Source organism: Salmo salar, chromosome ssa29, assembly GCF_905237065.1.
Source record: "Salmo salar chromosome ssa29, Ssal_v3.1, whole genome shotgun sequence".
Lineage (NCBI taxonomy): Eukaryota > Metazoa > Chordata > Actinopteri > Salmoniformes > Salmonidae > Salmo > Salmo salar.
The window spans coordinates 19,034,250-19,061,294 of record NC_059470.1 but is presented as its reverse complement, the minus strand read 5'-3'; the positions used below and the strand labels follow the sequence as shown (position 1 = coordinate 19,061,294).

General features: G+C 42.9%; 1 protein-coding gene across 1 annotated transcript in view; it reads right to left on the bottom strand.

Moving 5' to 3' along the window:
* The window catches only part of kcnh2b (potassium voltage-gated channel, subfamily H (eag-related), member 2b), a 295,672-nt gene that overhangs the window by 261,176 nt on the left and 7,451 nt on the right, over positions 1-27,045 (bottom strand). The window contains exon 2 of the mRNA XM_014181110.2: positions 4,661-4,891. Within this exon, the coding sequence (XP_014036585.2) occupies positions 4,661-4,891 (231 nt within the window). The remainder of the gene's footprint in view (positions 1-4,660; positions 4,892-27,045) is intronic.

Genomic DNA, 27,045 nt, shown 5'->3' with positions numbered 1-27,045 from the left:
GCGTGGGCCATTTATAACGGCGTTGATTTTTAGTGGGTCTTTTAGTGGTTTGATTCAGCTGTGGAGGTCATCTCCATAAAAAAGCAAGTACTTCAGGGCCAGTTTTGAGCACACTCCTTAGCTGCGGCTGCTAAGCAATCACATGAAGAGGCCCGGGGATTTTAGCTATTGTCAGCCATCTGAGACTTGCTCTAGTCTCAAATAGACACCTGGTGTCTCCAAGGCTCCCATACAAGCCTGCTTACTGTAGCTGTCATCTCAGATGACTCCAGATAGCCACTCCAAAGAGGAGGTGGAACGGACATCTATAGCCACACATGATTTGTGTGTCTTTGTCAGCTAAATGGGGGGGAAAAAAACGAAATGCTGAATAATATGAGGGGTACCAAAGATGAGTGGGTACCATTACCGAACCAGGGGGGATGCCTCTGATTGGCCCAGCCAGTGGAGCATAAAAAGGGCAGGTGCTGCAGAAGGCCTGCATGCAGAGTTACTAAAGGAAATGAGGGCTATTTATGGGCCCCCTTGGCACTCATTCCTGACCAATCAGAGTCCGGATGTGGGCAATGAGCAGGGGGCTGCTGGGGGCTACCATGCAGAGACACAGACTGCAGCATGTACCTGCTCCCTGGAGGCCTCAGATCTCTGGGATAAGAGGCACAAACAAAGAGACTGGCAGTCTGAGCGTAGCTTACTGAGAGCAAGAGCAGGGAGTCTGTGTCTATTTCAACCTGCTTCGGTTTACATTTCTAGAACTGGAACAGAGCTGGGACAGAAAAGGCAACGGTCTGTAAAAAACAGATCACAGTGGCCTTGAGTCGAGAGGTCCAGATTCTTTGAAATTGAGAGACTGTTAGGAGACCGTGTGCTGACGGGAAACGAGCGCTGATGTACAACTCACACATTGCACTGTCCCCCAACTCCCCACTTCTGCATCAGTGGTGGCGGAGTTTACCTGGAAAAAATGATTAAGTGGCGGTCAGATCGGCATTGGACAATTGAGCCTGAGAGAAAGGCTAATCCATCATGGTGAAGGCTAATGCCAGAGAGCAGCATTAGATGAATGGAGCGGGGTATCGCTGCACTACCCTTCCCCATCCCCTCCTCCTTCCCCCTTTCTGTCACCTCACTCTTTCCAACATTTAAACAGGATACTTTTCTTCTCTTTCCTTTGAACAAGGAGGGAGGAGGCGTTGCATTTCCACACCATGCCTTATGTATGAGGTTCCAGGGTGTGCTGCGTTTCGATTGTGACTTTCTGATGAGCCGAGGGAGACCCGTTGACCTATCAGAGGTGAGAGATTGAGGATTGGGCCTGCCCCTGAAAACGCATATTGACTCAGTCCTAAGACTATCAGACACTGAAGAGAGAAGGGAGGAAGGGAGAGTGGGCCCAAGGGGAGGGCTGGGACTCCCTCTTGTGTTGCCCCAATCACATGGGACCTGGGTAACCCTGGCGACACAGAGAGCCTCTTGACGGTCTCCCTGGTGACAGTACAAACACACCTCCTGCTGTACAAAAAAGAGCACCCTTGACAATGTTCCAGATTGGAAATGTGCTTCGATACTCTCCACATTTAGGTGGACAGGGCCAGCCTCATCCGAGCAGTTGATAGCAGCTGTCAACACTCTCTCGAACTCTTATCACTTACTAGAGCCTATACAGTTTGAGTGTAGCAATGAGTCATACCATTGTAGCTAACTGTTATCATTAGCATTGTAGCAACTACTGGAAACAGAGTAGGGCACTAGAGGGTCAGCACAATACACACACACATACACACAGTAATACAAACACGAATTACGAGGTTCTTTCTCCATCCATTGCAGGCTAAGGGGGGAGTTGTGTATACAGGCGAAACCGATAACTCGTGAGTATAAACAGTGGAAAGTCTGATTGGTGGACTAGGGGTGGCCCGGTGCAGCACTCAAGAGAATGTGAATTATCTGCTGAGAGCAAACATCTGGCGTCATGTAACTCTGCTGCTACAGTTACAGCTGGCTCTCCTCTTAATCCCGACACATAATGCTAGGAGAGGAACTGAGAAATACCACTCCTTTCTGTTGTTCTTCTCTCTTTCCTCACCTATACCGTATGTCTCTCCTCTCTGTTCGTCAGTCTTGCTTTCTCTTTTGCTCCTCTTTCCAACAGCAGCTCTATCCACAGGTGGAAAATGTCTGACATACAGTATCCCTGGATCTCACCCAGGGAGTCTAGCTCTATTACCATAACAGCATTCCAATACTTGGAGTTTAGTTTAGTTTATTATAATCCCAATTAGCTACTACACATGCAGCAGCTACTCTTCCTGGAGTCCACATAAAATGTACAAATACATGACAAAGTACAGAACAGTAATAGACAAGAACATTAAATATTACATTAAATAAAATGTTTTAAATAAGAGTTATATATAGGAAAGACACAGAGACAACAAAAATACAATTTATACACTATTCATATATACATATTCTTATATACAGCACAGTTCAATTTGATTTGTAGAAAGAGGAGAGGTGCTGTGAAATAATGTTTTTTATCTGTTTTTTTAAAGCTAAACTTTTTGCCTGAGTAACCTCTGGTGGCAGCGAATTCCACGGCTGCATGGCTCTATACATAACTGAGTGACACATTTGTCACAGGCGTCGTAAGGATTGGACCAAAATGCAGCGGAAATATGTATACTCATCTTCTTTTTATTTTGAAGAAGGAGAAACAAATAAATACGTATACAAAAAAAGAACAAACCGAAACAGTCCTGTCAGGTGCACAAACACTAAACAAGGAACAACTACCCACAAAAATCCCACAGAAAAAACACCCCTCTTAAATAGGACCTTCAATTAGAAGCAACTAGGAGCAGCTGCTTCCAATTGAAGGTCAACCCCCATTAACTAAACATAGAACTAGACATACTAGATAAACATAGAAATATACTAACATAGAACATAGCCCAACAAACTCCGAAACACTAAACAAACACCCCTCTTAAATCAGAACATAGCCCAACAAACCGCGAAACACTCTAAACAAACACACCCCTGCCACGTCCTGACCAAACTACAATAACAAATAACCCCTTATACTGGTCAGGACGTGACAGCATTAAATCTGTTTTTGGTTTGGGTACTGTGAAGAAACCCATAAGGCGTGTCTGGTGGGGTATGTATACTGTTTTGAAGGGTATGCAAATAGACTATACAAGTGGTTAGGCATTTTCAACACCCAAATGTTTCTTAAAAAGACTAGACGAGAAGTAGTCAATTTCTCCTCAACCTTCAACCATGAAAGACTATCATGCATGTTGTTGATGTTAGTTCTGTGTTTGCAGTTAAGTGTCACGTCTACTCCCGCTCCCCCTCTCCGGCGCTCAACTTCATCCGTTTATTCATTATTATGCACACCTACCACCATCGTTACGCGCACCTGCGCTTCATGAGACTCACCTGGACTCCATTACCTTCCTGATTACCTCCCCTATATATGTCACTCCCTTTGGTTCTTTCCCCAGGTGTTATTGACTCTGTTTCATGTTTGTACGCAACTCGTGTTTCTGGTCTTGTTTCGTTATTTATTCAATTCACTCCCTGTACTTGCTTCCCGACTCCTAGCGTACACATTACATTAAGGGCAAGAATTGCTGCTTTTGTTGAGCCAGCTGCAGCTTTGCAAGGTCTTTCTTTGCTGCACCTGACCATTTTACAAGGAAGTAATCAGGACTGAACAAGATCAAACAACCAGTACAGTTGATCTTTGTGTCAAAAAAAACAGAACATCTTTTTATAACAGACACTTCACAACAACTTTGTCAATATTTTATTATTTTTTAAACTAAATTTTGTGAGGGAAATATGAGTCAGTTAAGAACAAATTCTTATTTACAATGACGGCCTACCCCGGCCAAACCCAGATGACACTGGGCCCATTGTGCGCCATCCCTATGAGTCTCCCAATCACGGACGGTTGTGATACAGCCTGGAATCAAACCAGGGTCTGTAGTGACTGCCTCTAGCACTGAGAAGCAGTGCCTTAGACCACTGCGCCACTCGGGAGCCCCAATATGACTTGACCATGATAACTGACCATCGAATGTTACTCCTAGGAGATCATCTTCTTCAACTTGTTCAATGGTCACAACCATGATGTACAACTCCAGTTGAGGTTAAGGTCTAAGAGAATGCTTTGAACTCAATACAATCAATGCTTTTGGTTTCAGCTTATTGTTAATTACCTATTCTGACACTGAGTGTAACTCCTTGCTAGGAGTCTCAGTGAGGTCACCTGTCACATTATTTTACATTATGAAGCTTTAGTTTGTTTATAAATAGCACAACGGGAGAAAGAGGGAGCAGGTGAGACCTGCTGTGTATTGACAGGGGTCGCCTTTTATATTGAAAGCCAACAATGTTTTTGTTGCTTCAATAGAGGGACGTGCAACTATAGTTTTCTTCACAGAACACAATCGGCTGAAAATAGTTTTTTCTTCAGATGACAACAGAAGTGCAATGCTATTTGGCTGGCAGCCACACAAGTAAATGAGCTTACAATGAAAAAGCAAGCGCGCACACACACACACACACACACACACACACACACACACACACACACACACACACACACACACACACACACACACACACACACAGCGTATCGTCCTACCGTCCTTCCTGTAGAGGTTGATCTCCACTTTCCTCTCTTCCGAGCCCAGCAGTGCTTGAGCCAACTGGGCGATGGCCAGCCGCTTGGTGTGAGGGCCGTACAGGAAGTTGCAGGTGCAGGGCTTCTGCATGATCTCAGCCCGCGAGTAGCCGCACATGGCACAGAAGCCATCGTTGCAGAATATGATGGCGCAGTTCTCCACCCGGGCATTGGCAATGATGAACTTACGACCTGAGGATGAGAGGAAGAGGGAGATGAGGAAGATGGTAGGGGAGAGATAAAGTGTGTGTGTGCATGTGTGCATTTGTGTGTGATGTGTGTGAACGCGCGTGTGTGTGGTGTGGTGTGTGTGACTAGTGCAAACTTGTGCATTCACAGTGGAGGAGCCATTTAAACCTATTACAACCCACGAGGCTCTGCATTGTTTGAAAGGAGGATGTTCACAGGCTCAAAGCAGCTGTCAACTCCCCCCTCTCTCCGACACCTTTCCTCTACCATATATGTATATAAAATCCTTAGCTTTGGAACATTGCTGTGGGGACTTGCTTCCATTCAGCCACAAGACCATTAGTGAGGTTGGGCACTGATGTTAGGCGATTAGGCCTGGCTCACAGTCGGCATTCCAATTCATCCCAAAGGTGTTCGATGGGGTTGAGGTCAGGCCAGTCAAGTTCTTCTACACCGACTCTAGACAAACCAATTCTGTATGGACCTTGCTTTGTGCACGGGGGCATTGTCATGCTGAAACAAGGGCCTTCCCCAAACTGTTGCCACTAAGTTGGAAGCAAAGAATCGTCTACAATGTCATTGCGTTAACATCCTCCATCAAACTTTACAGTTGGCACTATGCATTGGGGCAGGTAGCGGTCTCCTTGCATCCGCCAAACTCAGACTCGTCCTTCGGTCTGCCTGATGGTGAAGTGGGATTCATCACTCCAGAGTATGTGTTTCCACTGTTCCAGAGTCCAATGGCGGTGAGCTTTACACCACTCCAGCTGATGCTTGGCATTGCGCAAGGTGATCTTAGGCTTGTGTGCGGCTGCTCGGCAATGGAAACCCATTTCATGAAGCTCCTGACAAACAGTTATCGTGCTGACGTTGCTTCCAGAGGCAGTTTGAAGCTTGGTGGTGAGTGTTGCAACCGAGGACAAACGATTTTTATGCACTATGCACTTCAGCATTCAGCGATCTTGTTCTGTGAGCTTGTGTGGCTTACCACTTCGCGGCTGAGCCGTTGTTGCTCCTAGACATTTCCACTTCACAATAGCCCTACCTACATATACACATTACCTCAATTATCTCGAGTAACCTATACCCCAGCACATTGACTCGGTACCCTGTATATAGCCTCGTTATTGTTATATTATTGTGTTACTATTTCTCGTACTTTTTCTCGTAATATTTTTAATGTAATTTTTATTTTTCATATATTTTCTTACTTGCTTTTTAAAAAATTCTGCATTGTCAGTTAAGGGCTTGTAAGTAAGCATTTTATGGTAAGGACTACACCTGTCGCCTAGGATTCTTTTCAGCAGTGGTGGCAAAATTAGCGTGGGTGGGACGTGGTAGTGGGCGTGGGCGTGGCCAATGGCACGGTCTCCGATCAAATTCTTTTTAGACCCTCTTGGCCGCAGAGACAAAATGTTGTTCTTTTGAAGCTAATTTCTTGCAATTCTACACATTTTGTCATGGGGCGGAGAGAAATTTGTAGTTATAATGCTAATTTCCCAAAACTCTACACATTTTTCTATTATGCTGAGATCATTTTTTTTGCAGTTTTACAGCTAATTTCCTGCAATTCTACACATTTTGTCATGGGGCGGAGAGAAATTTGTAGTTATAATGCTAATTTCCCAAAACTCTACACATTTTGCCATGGCTTATGCCGTGTTTTTATGCTATCTGAGTGACATAACAAAATCAATATTGGCCCACATGTCATGCCATTTTGGGAATTTTACATTCTCCGACTATCTAGTTTTTATTTTGGTGATTGTTAGTTCTCTTAGAACTAACGAGATCTTAGAAATATATAATACGTCCATTATCTTTTCTCCATACTTTATATCTGGTTGTAGTCATTTAAGTTTCCACTGAAAATCTGTTGTTTTTATATAGCTTTGATGTATCTCCGCCTTCACATATTTTAGACACATTTGCAATTTCCATTCCATTTATTGGCGGTCTTTACAGGAGCTGTCACCGGTAAATCTTCTTCAAGGACTAAAGCACACAAAGCACAAAGTGTCTCAGCATTGAGAATGCTTACGAGACTTTGCTCACATAATTACCTTTCGTTCAACGCGTCAACCTAGACCTTGAGCACAATGTATCGTGACTCTTAAATAAGAAGCTGACTTATTCCAAGTGGGGTACAAAATGGGCAATTCAAACTGGTATTGTGGCAGATGGATTCCATTCAAGTTTTTGACTGAAATAACAAACAGTGTTTAAAGAATAACATCCGCTTGTCCAAATTCCATTATGGTATTGAAATTAGGTTCTGTATGGAACTGTAGTCCGAATCTAAACGTTAATGGCCCAAAGATTTATGCGTGTGGGACAGGTTTGTGTATCAATTGCCAAGCCATAACTTGGCTCACTATCTGTTATTACAATATCGACTTCCTTAGTGTCCCACTCCCAGCGATAGTTTATTTTGTGATCTCAAACTGTGTGTGTGTTGTGTGTGTGTGTGTGTTGTGTGTGTTTAGCGATGGGGCACTGTGTATTCACCCGTTCCAGAGAACCCAGGGAAGCGACAATAAAAACCTGTCTTCTCTTATTCTCTCTCTCGCTTTCTCTCACACACAGACACACAAGCATAACACCCTCTGCGGGCCTCACACCACCAGCTGGCCTCACATCACCAGCTGGCCCCGTACCACCAGCTCTTACTGTCTGAAGAAGAAAGAGCCACATACATACAGTAACAACACACCAGCTTTCTCTCTCGCGCTTCCTCTCAGTCACTACCTCTCCCTCAGAACTCTCTTCTCTCTCTTTCTCACACATTCACACTAACACAGATAGATCACAAACAACAACTCCCACCCAGGTATGGAAAGGGAAGAGAGGGCAAGGACAAAACATTGCAAGGCCCTGACCAAATCCAATCTCCCATATTGCACAGCTTGTATCCTATGCTACGCACATAGGGTGGCATTTGACTTGTAAAATAGTTGACTACTAAAATCTTAGCTTACACTTTGGGCTTTTTAATAATAGCTATTTGAGTGAACGTGGGATGAAAACCAATTCAATTTCACTGGTACTGTTTCCAGCTATTTTCCCAAAGACTGCATCTATCTAGCCTTCACTGCTACATTAACCACCCTATCCCTAGTGAGAGAATACTGGAAGACTAGTTGTTGTTATTCAGACCACAGGAACACTAGCTGTCATCATGGAGTCAACTAATGGGGATCGTAATAAAATAAAGAAACCGGGCCAAAGTAAAAACACAATAACAGGTCCTGGAGCAAGGCTTCTCAGTTATGCAAGGAAACAAAGGCTATCCTTTCTGCAGGTTGCCGCTACGTTCAATGGCTTCCCAGTATAAATTAGCAGCGATGTAGCCCTTAGCGGGTCATAAAGCTAACGGGTTATACACGGGTAATGAGAAGACGGGTCACATGACGGGGGGGTGTTCATCTCCTTAGCCAATTGAACTATAATCTGAGCATGCCCCACCGTACCTTCTCCGCTGTGCAATGCCGTTTTCGAGCTGGTCACGGGTGCACCTCAGCCACGCTCAAGGTACTAAACAATATCATAACCGCCATCGATAAAAGACAGTACTGTGCAGCCGTCTTCATCGACCTGGCCAAGGCTTTCGACTCTGTCAATCACCGTATTCTCATCGGCAGACTCAACAGCCTTGGTTTCTCAAATGACTGCCTCGTCTGGTTCACGAAACTACTTCCCAGACAGAGTTCAGTGTGTCAAATCGGAGGGCCTATTGTCCGGACCTCTGGCAGTCTCTATGGGGGTGGCACAGGGTTCAATTCTCGGGCCGACTCTTTTCTCTGTATATATCAACGATGTCGCTCTTGCTGCGGGTGTTTCCCTGATCCACATCTACGCAGATGACACCATTCTGTATACATCTGGCCCTTCTTTGGACACTGTGTTAACTAACCTCCAAACGAGCTTCAATGCTATACAACACTCCTTCCATGGCCTCCAACTGCTCTGTTGGGGCTAGGGGGCAGTATTGAGAATTTTGAAAAAAATATGTGCCCATTTTTAACTGCCTCTTACACCAACTCAGAAGCTAGGATATGCATATTATTAACAGATTTGGATAGAAAACACTCTGAATTTTCTAAAACTGTTTGAATGGTGTCTGTAAGTATAACAAAACTCATATGGCAGGCAAAAACCTGAGAAGAATACAACCAGGAAATGAGAATTTTGTGGCTGTACTATTTTCGAGTCATTGCTAATAGATCACACAGTGACAAAGGATTCATTTCGCACTTCCTACGGCTTCCACTAGATGTCAACGATCTTTATAAAGTTGTTTGAAGCGTCTATGATGAACAGAGACCGGATGACAACGAAGAGAAGTTGACGTCCCTGGGATATCGTCACTTCATTATTGCGCGCACCTGCGCGTGCATGTGAGGCGAGACATTTTTCAAAAACGGTTTTCAAGACACAGGAGAGGTCGGGTTGAAATATTACTGATGTTTCACGTTAAAAATGGCCCTAAAGATTGATGCTAAACAACGTTTGACATGTTTGAACGAACGTAAATAGATTTTTTTTTACTTTTCGTCGTGACTCCCCCCCCTACATTTTGAGGAGCCTACCGAACGCCTAACAACATGGAACAATTTGGAGTTATTTGGACATAAATTATGAACTTTGTCAAAAGAAACCACATTTGTTGTGGACCTGGGATTCCTGGAAGTGCCTTCTGATGAAGATAATCAAAGGTAAGGGATTATTAACAATAGTATTATTGATATTAGATGGTGCTAACCTGTATATCCTAGCCTATTGTTCTTAGCATGTTCTTAGCATAGGACCCCGTTTATTGCAAAGTGTGATTTCCCAGTAAAGTTATTTTGAAATCTGGCAATGCGGTAGCATTTACGAGATGTTAATCTATAATTCTTTGAATGACAATATTATAATTTACCAATGTTTTTGAATAGTAATTTTGTAAATTGTAACGCTGATTCACCGGAAGCATTTGAGGGAAAAGAAATTCTGCCACTGTAAAATGCTGTTTTTGGATATAAATATGAACTTGATGGAACAAAAATGCATGTATTGTATAACATAATGTCCTAGGAGTGTCATCTGATGAAGATTGTCAAAGGTTAGTGCATAATTTTAGCTGGTTTTCTGCTTTTGGTGACGCCTGTTCTTTCGCCGTAAAGCCTCTTTGAAAATCGAACAATGTGGTTAGATTAAGGAGATGTTTATCTTTTAAATGGTGTAAAATAGTTGATTGTTTGAGAAACTGAAATTATTAGATTTTTGATGTTTTGAATTTCCCGCCTTGCTAGCAATCCCAACTGGGGGATTAAGGCTACCCTCGATCCCCAACAGGTTAAACGCTAGTAAAACCAAATGCACGCTTTTCAACCGTTCGCTGCCCGCACCCACCCGACAGACTAGCATCACTACTCTGGACGGTTCTGACTTAGAATATGTGGACAACTACAAATACCTAGACAGTAAACTCTCCTTCCAGACTCATATTAAACATCTCCAATCCAAAATTAAATCTAGAATCCGCTCCAGCAGGTATATCTCATTGGTCATCCCGAAAGCCAACACCTCTTTGGCTGCCTTTCCTTCCAGTTCTCTGCTGCCAATGACTGGAACAAATTGCAAAAATCGCTGAAGCTGGAGACTCATATTTCCCTCACTAAATTTAACTTCTTTGGGATAGGGGGCGGTATTTTGACGTCCGGATGAAAAGTGTCAATGAGTGTCAAGCCAAGTGGACTCTTTTGTATGGGGCGCGCGACCTGTAGCTCGCTCCACATTGATTTTATCCACTATTGAACACAATATATTCCGTCTTAAATTGTATCGATTATTTACGTTTTAGAATACCTAAGGATGGATTAGGAAAGTTGTTTGAAATGTTTGGACAAAGTTTACAGGTAACTTATTAGATCATTTGTAGTCATGTTGGGCGAGTTGGAACCAGTGTTTTTCTGAATCAAACGCGCCAAATAAATGGACATTTTGGGGATATAAAAAAGGAGTTTATGGAACAAAAGGACCATTTGTGATGTTTCTGGGACATATTGGAGTGCCAACAGAAGACGATCTTCAAAGGTAAGGCATGAATTATATCGTTATTTCTGACTTTTGTGTCGCCACCTGCCTGGTTGAAAATGATTGTTATGCATTTGTATGGTGGGGTGCTGTCCTCAGATAATCGCATGGTTTGCTTTCGCCGTAAAGCCTTTTTGAAATTTGACACCGCGGCTGGATTAACAAGAAGTGAAGGTTTATTTTGACATATTGCATGTGTTTTTTCAAGAATGTTAAATATTTACAATTCTGTAGTTTGAATTTGGCGCCCTGCACTTTCACTGGATGTTGGTACGCTACCGTCCCACCTAGCCTAGAGAGGTTTTAAACATCAGCTATCTGAGCAGCTAACCAATTACTGCAGCTGTACATAGCCCATCTGTAAATAGCCCACCCAATCTACCTACCTCATCCCCATATTGTTTTTATTTACTTTTCTGCTCTTTTGCACACCAGTATTTCTACTTGCACTACAATGCTTTGTTCAGTTGAGTGTGCAGTCTCCATTTGGGCGCAGCGAGGCTGGGGTGTCACCAGGGGTAGTGCTTATCAAACACCTCCTAATGAGGCTCTGGCTGAGAGAGGCAGAGGAAGAGAAGAGAGGCTGATTAAAGACAAACCAGTGAAACTCACTGGGAAGGAAAGAGACAGCATGACTTACACACACCAATACACACACACACACACCAGCCACCCGAGACATGTGCTCCATGCTCCCGTCCGGCAGTCAGTACCGGTGCATCAAGGAACAGACAAACAGACTCCTAAACAACTTCTATCCCCTGGCCATAAGACTGTTAACCTCTATGGGATCGGTGTACCCCTACGGGACGGTTGAGCTAACCTAGGCTAATGTGATTATCATGAAGTTGTAAGTAAAAAAAAAATCCTGGATATAGACATATCTGATATGGGCAGAAAGCTTACATTCTTGTTAATCTGCACTGACCAATTTACAGTAGCTATTACAGTGAAACTGTGAAAGAATACCATGATAATGTTTGAGGAGAGTGCACAATTATGAACTTGAAAATGTATTAATAAACCAATTAGGCACATTTGGGCAGTCTTGATTCAACATTTTAACAGATATGCAATGGTTCATTGGATCAGTCTAAAACTTCGCACATACACTGCTGCCATCTAGTGGCCAAAATCTAAATTGTGCCTTCGCTGGAATAATACATTATGGCCTTTGTCTTGCATTTCAAAGATTGTTTTTTTTTCTTTGTATTATCTTTTACCAGATCTAATGTGTTATATTGGGGTGGCGGGGTAGCCTAGTGGTTAGAGTGTTGGACTAGTAATTGAAAGGTTGCAAGTTCAAATCCCCAAGCTGAGAAGGTACAAATCTGTTGTTCTGCCCCTGAACAGGCAGTTAACCCACTGTTCCTAGGCTGTCATTGAAAATAAGAATTTGTTCTTAACTTACTTGCCTAGTTAAATAAAGGTAAAAATAAAAAAATAAAAAATCTATTCTCCTACATTAATTTCATATTTCCACAAACTTCAAAGTGTTTCCTTTCGAATGGTGTCAAGAATTTGCATATCCTTGCTTCAGGTCCTCAGCTACAGACAGTTAGATTTGGGTATGTCATTTTAGGCGAAAATTGAAAAAAAGGGTTGGATCCTTTAAATGGCTAACGACTACTGCTCTCTCTCTCCCACAGACTGACCCTATGCCCATCCACAGGCCTTACTTTTCTTTTTATTCTATTTTTTGTTATCTTTTATTATTATTATTAATATTACATTATTATCATTATCATTATCACTACATTGTTGGGAAAGAGCTCTCAAGATAAGAATTTCCCTGTAATGTTTTACACCTGTTGTATCCTGTACATGTTGCAAATAAACTTTGAAACTTGAAACACAATGCAGCCTGAATATTTCACCAGGCCTCAGGGGCGTCTGTTCACGACGCTTAGTCCATCTGTGAGTGGATAGCTTGGGGACCTGCACCGTATGGTGAGGGGGCGTAGGGACCCCCATGACTAGCATATGAAAGACTGTGTGTGTATCAAATCAAAGTTTATTGGCCGCTTACACAGATTTGCAGATGTTATCGCAGGTGCAGCGAAATACTTGTTTCTAGCCACAACAGTGCAGTGATATCGTGTGTGTGACATGGAGCTGTTGCATCCCACTCAGCTGATGCTGTGTAGGAGACTAGCAGACAAAACCATAAAGACACAGACATAAACAGAATGAGTGACCCATCATCATTAACCCCTTGCCTTGCTCTGGACAATCAACTGAACCCACAAAGCCTTCACTTACACTGAGTGCACAAAACATTAGGAACACCTTCCTAATATTGACTTGCACCCACCCCTCTTTTGCACTCCGAAAAGCCTCAATTTGTCGGGGCATGGACTATACAAGGTGTCGAAAGCTTTCCACAGGGATGCTGGCCCATGTTGACTCCAGTGCTTTCCACAGTTGGGTGTCTGGGTGGTGGACCCCTTGGGTGGTGGGTCCCTTGGGTGGTGGACCATTCTTGATACACATGGGAAACTGTTGAGCATAAAAAACCCAGCAGTGTTGCAGTTCTTGAAACAAACCGGTGTGCCTGGCACCTACTACCGTACCCTGTACAAAGGCACTTAAATATTTTGTATTTCCCATTCACCCTTTGGATGGCACACATACACAATGTCTCAATGGTCTCAAGGCTTAAAAAACCCTCTTTAACCTGTCTCCTCCCCTTCATCTACACTGATTGAAGTTGACTAACAAGTGACATAAATAAGAGATCATAGCTTTCACCTGGTCAGTCCATGTCATAGAAAGAGTTCTTAATGTTTTGTATACTCAGTGTATAACCCCATTAACATCATGTAACTTGCCCATCCAGAAAAGCACAAATATTGGAGATTATCAGCAGAAATTAAAAAGCTGTCATGCCTGGCGTACAGTATAGATTTTGACCTCATTACTTCAGACAGTACTGCAGTGTGTAAAGGGATGTTGAGGTCATCATAACGTTTTATGATATCCATTCTGGGGAGAGATCTAGGATGGGGCTTTCCCTCCCCCAATCCGAACCCTAACTATAAGCTTGAAAACGAAGGTACTATCTAGAACATAAAAAAGGGGTCTTCGGCTGTCCCCATAGAATAACCCTTTTTGGATCCAAGTATAACTATTTCGGGTTCCATGTAGAACCCTTTCCACAGAGGGTTCTACCTAGAACCAAAAAGGGTGCTCATATGGGGACAGCCGAAGAACCCTTTTGGAATCCTTTTTTCTACAAGTGTACCTTGCATTCCCTAGCACCTTACATTTTTACAATCAACACAATATTTTATGGGCCATTTCTCAAGGAAGTGAGTTTGAACTCCCTAAATGGGGAAATGTAGATTTATGCAAAGTGGGTTTCATTCCGAGGACACTGGGAGGACTTTAGTCTATAAAATGGTTAGTATTTCCTAGACGAGTGCTAAGAGAGTTGGTAGAGCAGACACGCATATAGCCGAAGAGCTTCAGGGGAGAGGCAGAGAGGGGCAGAGGAGAGAGAGAGGGGGGGGGGCTGACACAGGATGGAGTGTTGGAATGGCAGAGTGGTCACAGAAGTGAGAGCGGAGGAGGAGGAGAGTGAAGGACAGCGAAGAGGAGGAGAAAGAGAAAGAGGAGTATGAGGAGGGAGGCAGCGGGTGGTGGACAAAGTGACGAAGTGCTGCTTGTTGGAGCTCAGAGTGGACCACTGATAGAGAAGCGACACCGAGGACTGAAATATACCTTCGCTTCCAACTGTGCTGCTTGAATAGCTTTCCAACTAGTTTATAAACTCAAAACTCAATTCAAACAAATTTTGTTGCCACAGATTTGGTTGCTACTCTTTGTAGTTAGGGCTGGGCGATATGGCCAAAATATCATATCATGGTATTTTTCACATTTTTGACTATATGATGGTATTTGACGGTATTTTATGTTTTTGATTAATAAAAGTTCTAAATTTGCTTTATGAGTGGTGAGTGATCCTAGGGTGGCACCACATATATTCCAAATTATTTCAATGGGTCTTTCTCCATTCCGATTGTTTTATAATGTTCAATTTAACTTCAACCTAAAATAACTTCCTGCATTTCCATCAATTTCTGCATTTCCTGCACTCATTTGAGATAATTTCCACACTGCCACAATATGGGCAAAAATACTAGGCCCTATTTTTAACCAAATGTTGCAATCGCGATTTAGATTTAGCTAGCCAGCTAACTAGCGATTAGCATTAGTGGCTAACACGATTTAGCTTAACTTGCTAAGAAAATACAAACTAGATGATTGCAGATGTAAGAAACACAAACTAATATTGTAATTATAGAACACTTGTGGATTTATATTAAGATCAAATTGGAAACAACATTGTTGCATGTGCTGCATTGACCATGCAGACTGAATGAAAGTGTCTCGTGGTGTTGCGTGTGCTGCATTGACCATGCAGACTGAATGAAAGTGTCTCGTGGTGTTGCATGTGCTGCATTGACCATGCAGACTGAACGAAAGTGTCTCGTGGTGTTGCATGTGCTGCATTGACCATGCAGACTGAATGAAAGTGTCTCGTGGTGTTGAATGTGCTGCATTGACCATGCAGACTGAACGAAAGTGTCTCGTGGTGTTGCATGTGCTGCATTGACCATGCAGACTGAATGAAAGTGTCTCGTGGTGTTGCATGTGCTGCATTGACCATGCAGACTGAATGAAAGTGTCTCGTGGTGTTGCATGTGCTGCATTGACCATGCAGACTGAATGAAAGTGTCTCGTGGTGTTGCATGTGCTGCATTGACCATGCAGACTGAATGAAAGTGTCTCGTGGTGTTGCATGTGCTGCATTGACCATGCAGACTGAATGAAAGTGTCTCGTGGTGTTGAATGTGCTGCATTGACCATGCAGACTGAACGAAAGTGTCTCGTGGTCAAGCAACAACAACATGCGCTCCTTGAGTGACAGGGGGTGGGACTAGGTCTGTGGGCACAGCGAGGCTCCAAACATTCAAATACCGTTACAGAAAGTAAAGTAAAAACCCAAACCGGTCCCTGCATCAATACCGGTATATAGTAAAATACGGTATACCGCCCAGCCCTATTTGTAGTATACGTACACTACTCCCTAAATATAACAAAAATAAATAAATTATTGTTTGCTATTACATGGGGAATTACATGCATAGTAGTACCTTGTATTCCACTCAATGTTTAGCAAAGGCAGAGTTACCTAAGAAATAAAGTTTGAGCAACAAACTGACAAGACATTTGTTAAAATACAGCTTGTCTCACCGTTCACACGTTCACACAAAAGTCTTTGTCGAAAATCCTAAAAGGAGCATTTCCATGTAAAAAATCCCTGTGAGCACTAACATGTGAAGTTTATAGGAGCACATCAAACTTGGTGTCAAATGAAAGCTACGAGTCTATATTCTTGAGAAATTAAGTCATACAGTATATACATTTTTCAACCATTTTCCATCCTTTCCTTTAATATTAGGAATCAGCAAAGGCTTTGATTTCTGGCCAAACAGAAGGAAAAGGTGTCATTGAAAACGTATAGCAGAAAAAGTCTTAAAATGTATTAGAAATAAATCAAATCAAATGTTATTTGTCACATGCTTTGTAAACAACAGGGGTAGACTAGCAATGAAATGCTTACTTACGGGTCCTTTTCCAACAATGCAGAGTTAAAGATGAAGGAAAAAAATAGAAATAGTGACACGAGGACTGAATACACAGTGAATACCGAATAACAATAACAACAATAATGACAATAACATCAAAACACAATGTTGACATAAAGACCCCTGCCAGCTAATATCAACATTGGAATTATTTGCCTTCTGTAAGTTTAAGAAAGGTTGCCTAGTTTTGTCATTCTGTATTTCTAATTTCTCTCCCTCATGAGGACGGAGGACTGTGAAAGTTCACAGAAGTAACAAGTAAAGGTAGACCTACCAATTGGTTAGTGTTTTTACTAATAACAATTTGGTTTATGATTTATAAAGTGATTAAAACACATAATTCTGTTACCAAATCGGTAAAAAACAAAAACGGGAACAGAATGACTGCAACTGAATTGACTACAATGGGAATTCATTGTAGTCACAAAACACAGCTGGGTCACCTGCTACTGTCCTCCCTTCCACTGACATACTGTTATGTTCAGCTCATAGGGTCACCTGCTACTGTCCTCCCTTCCACTGGCATACTGTTATGTTCAGCTCATAGGGTCACCTGCTACTGTCCTCCCTTCCACTGGCATACTGTTATGTTCAGCTCATAGGGTCACCTGCTACTGTCCTCCCTTCCACTGGCATACTGTTATGTTCAGCTCATAGGGTCACCTGCTACTGTCCTCCCTTCCACTGGCATACTGTTATGTTCAGCTCATAGGGTCACCTGCTACTGTCCTCCCTTCCACTGGCATACTGTTATGTTCAGCTCATAGTGTCACCTGCTACTGTCCTCCCTTCCACTGACATACTGTTATGTTCAGCTCATAGGGTCACCTGCTACTGTCCTCCCTTCCACTGGCATACTGTTATGTTCAGCTCATAGGGTCACCTGCTACTGTCCTCCCTTCCACTGGCATACTGTTATGTTCAGCTCATAGGGTCACCTGCTACTGTCCTCCCTTCCACTGGCATACTGTTATGTTCAGCTCATAGTGTCTCCTGTTACTGTCCTCCCTTCCACTGGCATACTGTTATGTTCAGCTCATAGGGTCACCTGCTACTGTCCTCCCTTCCACTGGCATACTGTTATGTTCAGCTCATAGGGTCACCTCCTACTGTCCTCCCTTCCACTGGCATACTGTTATGTTCGGCTCATAGGGTCACCTGCTACTGTCCTCCCTTCCACTGGCATACTGTTATGTTCGGCTCATAGGGTCTCCTGCTACTGTCCTCCCTTCCACTGGCATACTGTTATGTTCAGCTCATAGGGTCACCTGCTACTGTCCTCCCTTCCACTGGCATACTGTTATGTTCAGCTCATAGGGTCACCTGCTACTGTCCTCCCTTCCACTGGCATACTGTTATGTTCAGCTCATAATTGATTTTGTTATCTTTCTGTCGTCATGCGGTCAAACCACGAGTGTTAAAACAGTCTGAACAACCATTCGCTCTCTCTCCCCGTCTCTATTCTCTCCAGTTAATGCCACCTCTCCTGGCTCTTACTGACACCTACCCATGAGCCCCATCTCTCTCCATTTACTGTAACCAGCCCTCTCACCCACTGAGCAGGGACTGACCCCGGACGTCCATGGACATTGAAATTTGGTCAGTCCAAATCTGAACCAATCATAGACATCTGTTTCACAAGTGTGAACAGCAGAATACAGTAGAGCACAGTACAGCACAGCACAGTACATTAAAGAAAACTAGAGTATACTAGAGTATAGGTCAGTACAATACAGTACTGTAATACAGTTTAGTACAGTACAGTAGAGCACACTAGATTGGAGTACAGTATAATTTACTGTATTGCACTGTACTCTACTGAACTCTACTCTACTGTGATGTGCTCTACTGTAATGCACTCTACTGTGTTATACTGTGATGTCCAAACTTGTGAAACGTAGACTTCTATGATTGGTACAGATTTGGTCTGTAATGTGGGCGGAGAGCATTACAATAATAATCAGTGTGTAGAATAATGCCCAAACAGGCAAAGGAGGATAGTACATAATTCTACCTTTGTGTACCTATTCAGGATACATCACCATGAAAAGAATGACATCCATAATTATGTATTTCTGTATAGTACAGATCAGGGACCCATGATGTCATTCTGTTACCATCATTCTGTTACCGAGTATTAATCCACTTCACTTACTATAGTTAAATTTTTTTCAAACTCAAGGTGCCATGTCATAGCTGACACCGCATTCTTTCGGCAGACATCTTTAAATCTTAATTCAGAATAGATATTTAACAGCGTTTTGAAAACTGTGGTCACACAAAAAACTGAGGGAGATTTCACCATCATTCCGTTACCAAACATCTGCACTGTTCTTCGAGTAAATGTTCAGTGGAAATTGTTAGAAGTAGTCCTGCATGGTTTGTTTAACTTTGCAATCAATGATTTTTGTTTGGCATACTTTTAAAGTGAAAGATCCGGGTCTCATCGTCATTCTGTTACCGTGGAATTGCCTAAAGGCCTAAAGGCAATCCCAGTGAAAAAACTGAGGAGGAGATACTTGTTGTTAGAAAGACAACTCCTCACCCGGGAAAGCACCTGAGAGGTTTCAGATATCTCACTTTACCATTTGACCTCAAACGTGGTAATACAATAAAAAATGATAATTAAATCTGTCTCACACAAAAAGCACATCATTATCAGAGCAGCTAGCATGGCTTGTCTGTTTACTAAAACCACACAAGTTCAAGTCAACAATGAAACCTCATCTTCTCATTGAGAGGACCACAATGGAAACAAGTCTCTTGACTTTTTTGGATCCTCACAGTTTTGGTATATTTATCTTTTGCCTTGTTTTTCCAACATTTTGTGTATTTAAATTGTGAAATAAAATAAAACTGACTCACTAGCTTTGCTACCCGAGCTAGCATTGCGTCGTTTAAAGCTGGAAAGCACAAACAAAGGACACTAGGTGATGGACAGGATAGGCTGGAAGCAGAAGTATGGAACTCATATCCCCAGCAGGTGCCATGTTCCCCAGTTGGACGTGCGCCTGGCAGCAGCGGGGGGATGAAACTGTTAGACCATGACAACCCAGCGGGTTGCTCGTAGAGACTGGGAATGACAGCTAGCAACAGAGACAACAGAGTACAGAAGGGAAGATGCTGAGAGAGAGACTCTGTGTTGTAGCATGCTCAGACATTTACGAGAGTCAAACGGAGTGAGGGGGAAGAGAGGTATAGTAAATAACAGTTTTACAGATGCAGAGATGGAAAGATTGTGTTAAGGACTGTCTTGGCTAAAGGAGATGATTGGACGGGGTCTAGCCTAAACAAACCGTGTTAGTGTGTCGATAGGGCTGGCATCGTACCAAGTTCCACAATTGAGGGTGGGGGAGATGGAAAAGATAACATCAGTGACCCTGCATGCATGGATAATCAGCCCCACTACCGCTAAGTGACTAGGGATCAGGTTGAGGGAACACTACTTATTATAGACACCTATAGCTAATCCATGCACAGCCAATGTTAGTCGTGATCCATTTTAGTCATTTAGCAGACGCTCTTATCCTGAGCAATTAGAGTTAAGTGCCTTGCTCAAGGGCAGAACTATTTTTCACCTAGTCGGCTGGGGGATTCAAACCAGCAACCTTTTGGTTACGGGCCCAACGCTCCTAACGGCTAGGCTACCTGCTGCCCCCAGTGTATTTATATACTGGGGGTGGCAGGTAGCCAATATATATATATATCTCTCTCTCTCTCTCTCTCTCTCTCTCTCTCTCTCTCTCTCTCTCTCTCTCTCTCTCTCTCTCTCTCTCTCTCTCTCTCTCTCTCTCTCTCTCTCTCTCTCTCTCTCGTTAAGATGCCATGTGAAGGAACAACAAGGCCCTCTCCTGAACACTGCTCAAAGCAGTGGAGTGTTCAGGTACCGAATGTACAGTAGCATATGACTTCAGATCATTCACACAATCCTGGTTCTCGGTCTACAGACAGAGCCTGGATTGAGTCAGCTACCTTGGAAGACTGGAAGGAAGGACATTGTCCTCTGGGGAACCATGTGTGGGCCTGGCTAGTTTCCCTGGTGATGGTGTGTTTGTGCCTGGGCTGTAAAGCTTAATGTCCTCCCCAGCTCCCATCTCATAGAGTGCAAATTGGAGGCTTCTATCTCATGGGGCCAGGAAGCAATGACTCCACAGACAGAGAAAACAAGGTGGCAGGTAGCCTAGTGGTTAGAGAGGCGAGCCAGCAACTGAAGGGATGAATCATTAGATCATTTGTTTTGGGACTGTACATATGTAGCTTGTTTTAGTTCGCAGGTTCAGGAATGGCTGAAGAATTGCAACATTTACCTGGAGCTAACTTTGCAAATAGCACTGCTGGGTGATTTGAAAAGTCAAACACAATCGATCAATAATATAATAATACTCTTAGCAACAATGTTTATCTTTCATTTACAATCTGTTGAAACTATGTGAATAGAAAGGTTCAGAACTTTTGTGAAACATCACGGCAAGTTGAAAAATAGATGGCAAATAGAAATCCAAACTGGATGGTCTTCAGAGATAGATGGGAGGAGTTGAGGGTAGCTGAAGGATGGGACTAAAAACGAACAAAAGATAACTATTGTAAAATATACTGTTTCCATAAAATGTATATTGTATGTATAAGCTGGAAGTAAAAGCCTGAGTGTTGTTGTCCATTAGTTTAATCAAATGAAGGGAGGGGTGGTAGGGTTAGGAAAATATATTAAAATATATATACACTGAACAAAAATATAAACGCAACATGTAAAGTGTTGGTCCCTTGTTTCATGAGCTGAAATGAAAGATCCCAGGTTCTTCAAAGGGTTCCATACGCACAAAAAGCTTATTTATCTCAAATATGTTTATATCCCTGTTAGTGAGAATTCCTCCTTTGCCAAGATAATCCATCCACCTGACAGGTGTGGCATATCAAGAAACTGATTAAAGAGGCATGATCATTACACAGGTGCACCTTGTTCTGGGGACAATAAAAGGCCACTCTAAAATGTGCAGTTTTGTCACACAACGCAATGCTCAACTTTTGAGAGAGCGTGCAATTGCCATGCTGACTGCAGGAATGTCCACCAGAGCTGTTGGCAGAGTATTCATCATTAATTTCTCTACCATAAGCAGCCTCCAACATTGTTTTAGAGAATTTGGTAATACGTCCAACCGGCCTCACAACCACAGACGATGTGTATGGCATCATGTGGGCGAGCAGTTAGCTGATGTCAACATTGTAAACAGAGTGCCCCATGGTGGCGGTGGGGTTACGGTATGGGCAGTGAACACAATTGCATTTTATCGATTGTCAATTTGAAATTTGAATACCGCAACAAGATCCTGCGGCCCATTGTGAGGCCCATTTTTTTTGGTAGCTGCGACTAACAGATGCATATCTGTATTCTCAGTCATGTGAAATCCATAGCCTAGGGCCTAACAAATTTATTTCAATTGACTTATTTCCTTATATGAACTGTAACTCAGTAAAATCGTTGAAATTGTTGCATGTTGCGTTTATATTTATGTTCAGTGTACATATATATATATAATAAAAAATTTAAAAATCTATCTGCAATATTAAAGCTGATCTACTCCCTCTAAATACGTCAGGAAGTGAGCTGGCAACCGGAGCGTTACTGGTAACAAATCCTAGAAGCCATTGTGCCCTTGAGCGAGGCTCTTAACCCCCCACAACAGCAGCTCCTCTCTAAAAAAACCTGTATATGTATGTGTGGCTTTCAGAGGGGTTGGGTTAAAAGTGGAAGACACATTTCAGTTGGACCTTGTATGCAACTGACAAATAAAGCGATCTTTATCTTAAAGTCCCGTTGTCCTAATGAAAGAGGTAATTCAGCTTGAGTTGCCATGGATAGAATAGGAATCTTTTTTGTTTTAGTGTCTTTACTCGGCTTTGTCCAGGTGGGGTGCAACTGGACAAGAATACAGAGTTTGGTTATAGATTGTTAGTACAGTATGTATTGTTTTGATCATGACTGTATAGCATAGCAAAATAATAGATTTTGATATTTTGTTGGAAGTCTCATTGTAATGTTAATCAAACAGATTTTGCTGTAAATTCCTATATCTATCAAACTTTGTCCTATGTTTTCATACATCTAAAGTAGTCTGCCGTTGAGATTTAACATTTTTTGTCATTTAGCAGATGCTCTTATCCAGAGCGACTTACAGTAGTGAATGCATACATTTAATTTAATGCATCTTATTTATTTTTTTTTGTACTGGCCCCCCATGGGAATTGAACCCACAACCCTGGCGTTGCAAACAACATGCTCTACCAACTGAGCCACATGAGTTCACATTCTATGCCATTGATTGTGTAGATGCAGATAAATGCCTCAAACCCATATGAATGGAAAAACCAGGTACCCAATAAAATAAGGAAATTAGACGGTGCGTATTTCCCATTAATTTGGGGTCTAAGCATATACCAGAACTACACAACTGGTGGCAGGGATAAGAACTCCTCTCAAAATAAGACTTTTGAGATCTATAAACATCTGACAATCTTTAGAGTGAACTATCCCATTAAGAATAGATACAGTCCATCAAAGTCTTGGCAATGGATGACAGTCAGGCTCCCCACATAGGCAGAGAGAAAAGCCAAGCATCCATCACCAAATGATTAGACAGCAACGTAACCACTAGGATTATTTCATCCACCCTCTCATTTTTCATTTTCAATCCCACCTGGATAAATTTATAACACCAACTCACTCAGGTTGAATAATACACTGCTCCAAAAAAATAAAGGGAACACTAAAATAACACATCCTAGATCTGAATGAATGAAATAATCTTATTAAATACTTTTTTCTTTACATAGTTGAATGTGCTGACAACAAAATCACACTAAAATAATAAATGGAAATCCAATTTATCAACCCATGGAGGTCTGGAAAACCACACTACAGGCTGATCCAACTTTGATGTAATGTCCTTAAAACAAGTCAAAATGAGGCTCAGTAGTGTGTGTGGCCTCCACGTGCCTGTATGACCTCCCTACAACGCCTGGGCATGCTCCTGATGAGGTGGCGGATGGTCTCCTGAGGGATCTCCTCCCAGACCTGGACTAAAGCATCCGCCAACTCCTGGACAGTCTGTGGTGCAACGTGGCGTTGGTGGATGTCGCGAGACATGATGTCCCAGATGTGCTCAATTGGATTCAGGTCTGGGGAACGGGCGGGCCAGTCCATAGCATCAATGCCTTCCTCTTTCAGGAACTGCTGACACACTCCAGCCACATGAGGTCTAGCATTGTCTTGCATTAGGAGGAACCCAGGGCCAACCGCACCAGCATATGGTCTCACAAGGGGTCTGAGGATCTCATCTCGGTACCTAATGGCAGTCAGGCTACCTCTGGCGAGCACATGGAGGGCTGTGCGGCCCCCCAAAGAAATGCCACCCCACACCATGACTGACCCACCGCCAAACCGGTCATGCTGGAGGATGTTGCAGGCAGCAGAATGTTCTCCACGGCGTCTCCAGACTGTCACGTCTGTCACATGTGCTCAGTGTGAACCTGCTTTCATCTGTGAAGAGCACAGGGCGCCAGTGGTGAATTTGCCAATCTTGGTGTTCTCTGGCAAATGCCAAACGTCCTGCACGGTGTTGGGCTGTAAGCACAACCCCCACCTGTGGACGTCGGGCCCTCATACCACCCTCATGGAGTCTGTTTCTGACCGTTTGAGCAGACACATGCACATTTGTGGCCTGCTGGAGGTCATTTTGCAGGGCTCTGGCAGTGCTCCTCCTGCTCCTCCTTGCACAAAGGCGGAGGTAGCGGTCCTGCTGCTGGGTTGTTGCGCTCCTACGGCCTCCTCCACGTCTCCTGATGTACTGGCCTGTCTCCTGGTAGCGCCTCCATGCTCTGGACACTACGCTGACAGACACAGCAAACCTTCTTGCCACAGCTCGCATTGATGTGCCATCCTGGATGAGCTGCACTACCTGAGCCACTTGTGTGGGTTGTAGACTCCGTCTCATGCTACCACTAGAGTGAAAGCACCGCCAGCATTCAAAAGTGACCAAAACATCAGCCAGGAAGCATAGGAACTGAGAAGTGGTCTGTGGTTACCACCTGCAGAACCACTCCTTTATTGGGGGTGTCTTGCTAATTGCCTATAATTTCCACCTGTTGTCTATTCCATTTGCACAACAGCATGTGAAATGTATTGTCAATCAGTGTTGCTTCCTAAGTGGACAGTTTGATTTCACAGAAGTGTGATTGACTTGGAGTTACATTGTGTTGTTTAAGTGTTCCCTTTATTTTTTTGAGCAGTATATAATTCACAGGAGAATTTTACAAGACAAGCGTACACTGAGTGTACAAAAAAATATTAGAAACACCTTCCTAATATTGAGTTGCATCCCCTTTTTCCCTCAGGACAGCCTCAATTTGTTGGAGCATGGACTGACTCTACAAGGTGATGAAAGCGTTCCACAGGGATGCTGGCCCATGTTGACTCCAATGCTTTCCACAGTTGTGTCAAGTTGGCTGGATGTACTTTGGTTGGTGGACCATTCTTTATACATACAGGAAACTGCGAGTGTGAAAAACCCAGCAGTATTGCAGTTCTTACACACAAACCGGTGAGCCTGCCATCTACTACCATACCCCCATTCAAAGGCACTTAAATATTTTGTATTGCCCTCTGAATGGCACATACACAATCCATGTCTCAATAGTCTCGAGGCTTAAAAATCCTTCTTTAACCTGTCTCCTCCCCTTTATCTACACTGATTGAAGTGGATTTAAAAAGTGACATCAATAAGGGATCATAGCTTTCACCTGTATTCACCTCATGTCTACAGTGGACTATGCATATATCCTATATTGGTAGATTTGGATAGAAAAGTATCCAAAACTGTTAAAATAATGTCTGTGAGTATAACAGAACTGATATGGCAGGCGAAAACCTGAGGAAAATCCATCCAGGAAGTGGGATATTTTTAATGTGTGTAGTTTTCAACTGCCTGCCTATACAGTATGTGTTGGGTTAGGACCCAGATTGCAGTTCCTATGGCTTCCACTTGATGTCAACAGTCTTTAGACATTGTTTTAGGCTTGTATTCTGAAAAACGAGGAAGAATGAGACCATATTGTAAGTGGCATGCTGAATGAAGCAGAGCTCCTTTGCGCGCTTGACCGATTGCGCGCCGTTCGTTGTTTTTCCTTTCTATTGAAGACGCTGTTGTCCGGTTGAAATATTATCGATTACTTAGACAATAGACAACCTGAGGATTAATTATAAACATCGTTTGACATGTTTCGATGAACTTTACTGGAACAATTAGGATGTATTCGTCTGCATGTTGTGACCGCCATTGAATTACTGAACAAAACGTGCCAACATAACAGAATGTTTGGGACATAAAGAGGAACTTTATCGAACAAAACAAATATTTATTGTGTAACAGGAACTCTTGTGACTGCAACCAGATGAAGCTCATCAAAGGTAAGTGATTCATTTTATTGCTATTTCTGACTTTCGTGAATCCTCTACTTGGCTTGAAAATGTTTGTATGCTTTTGTAAGCAGAGCGCGGTCCTCAGATAATCACATGGTATGCTTTCGCCGTAAAGCCTTTTTGAAATCTGACACAGCGGCTGGATTAACAAGAAGTTCATCTTTAAGCCGTTGTATAACACTTTTATGAATGTTTATAATGAGTATTTCTGTATTTTGAATTTGGCGCTCTGCAATTTCAGCGGATGTTGTCGAGGTGGGTATTTCTATATTTTGAATTTGGCGCTCTGCAATTTCAACGGATGTTGTCGAGGTGGGTAGCAGAACGGCTGCGCCAGAAAGGTTAATCAGAAGCCGCTGCCAGATTTCTGGATAGGGCTGCACTCAGAGTTTCTTGCCTGGGCAAATCGCGCTGTTAAGACACTGATGCCCTTTGCAACCATGTACCTCAGTGAGAGTGGATTCTCAGCCCTCACTAGCATGAAAACTAAGTACAGGCACAGAGTGTGTGGAAAATGCTTTAAAACTTCTTTGTGATGGGGGTGGTATTTTGACGTCCGGATGAAAAGCGTGCCCAAAGTAACCTGCCTGCTACTCAGGCCCAGAAGCTAGGATATGCATATATCCTATATTGTTAGATTTGGATAGAAAACACTCTAAAGGTTCTAAAACTGTTAAAATCATGTCTGTGAGTATAACAGAACTGTCCTTCTCTCAGCACATATCAAATCTGCAAGCTAAGGTTAAATCTAGACTTGGTTTCCTCTATCGTAATTGCTCCTATTTCACCCCAGCTGCCAAACTAACTCTGAATCAGACGACCATCCTACCCATGCTAGATTATGGAGACATAATTTATAGATCGGCAGGTAAGGGTGCTCTCGAGCGGCTAGATGTTCTTTACCATTCGGCCATCAGATTTGCCACCAATGCTCCTCATAGGACACATCACTG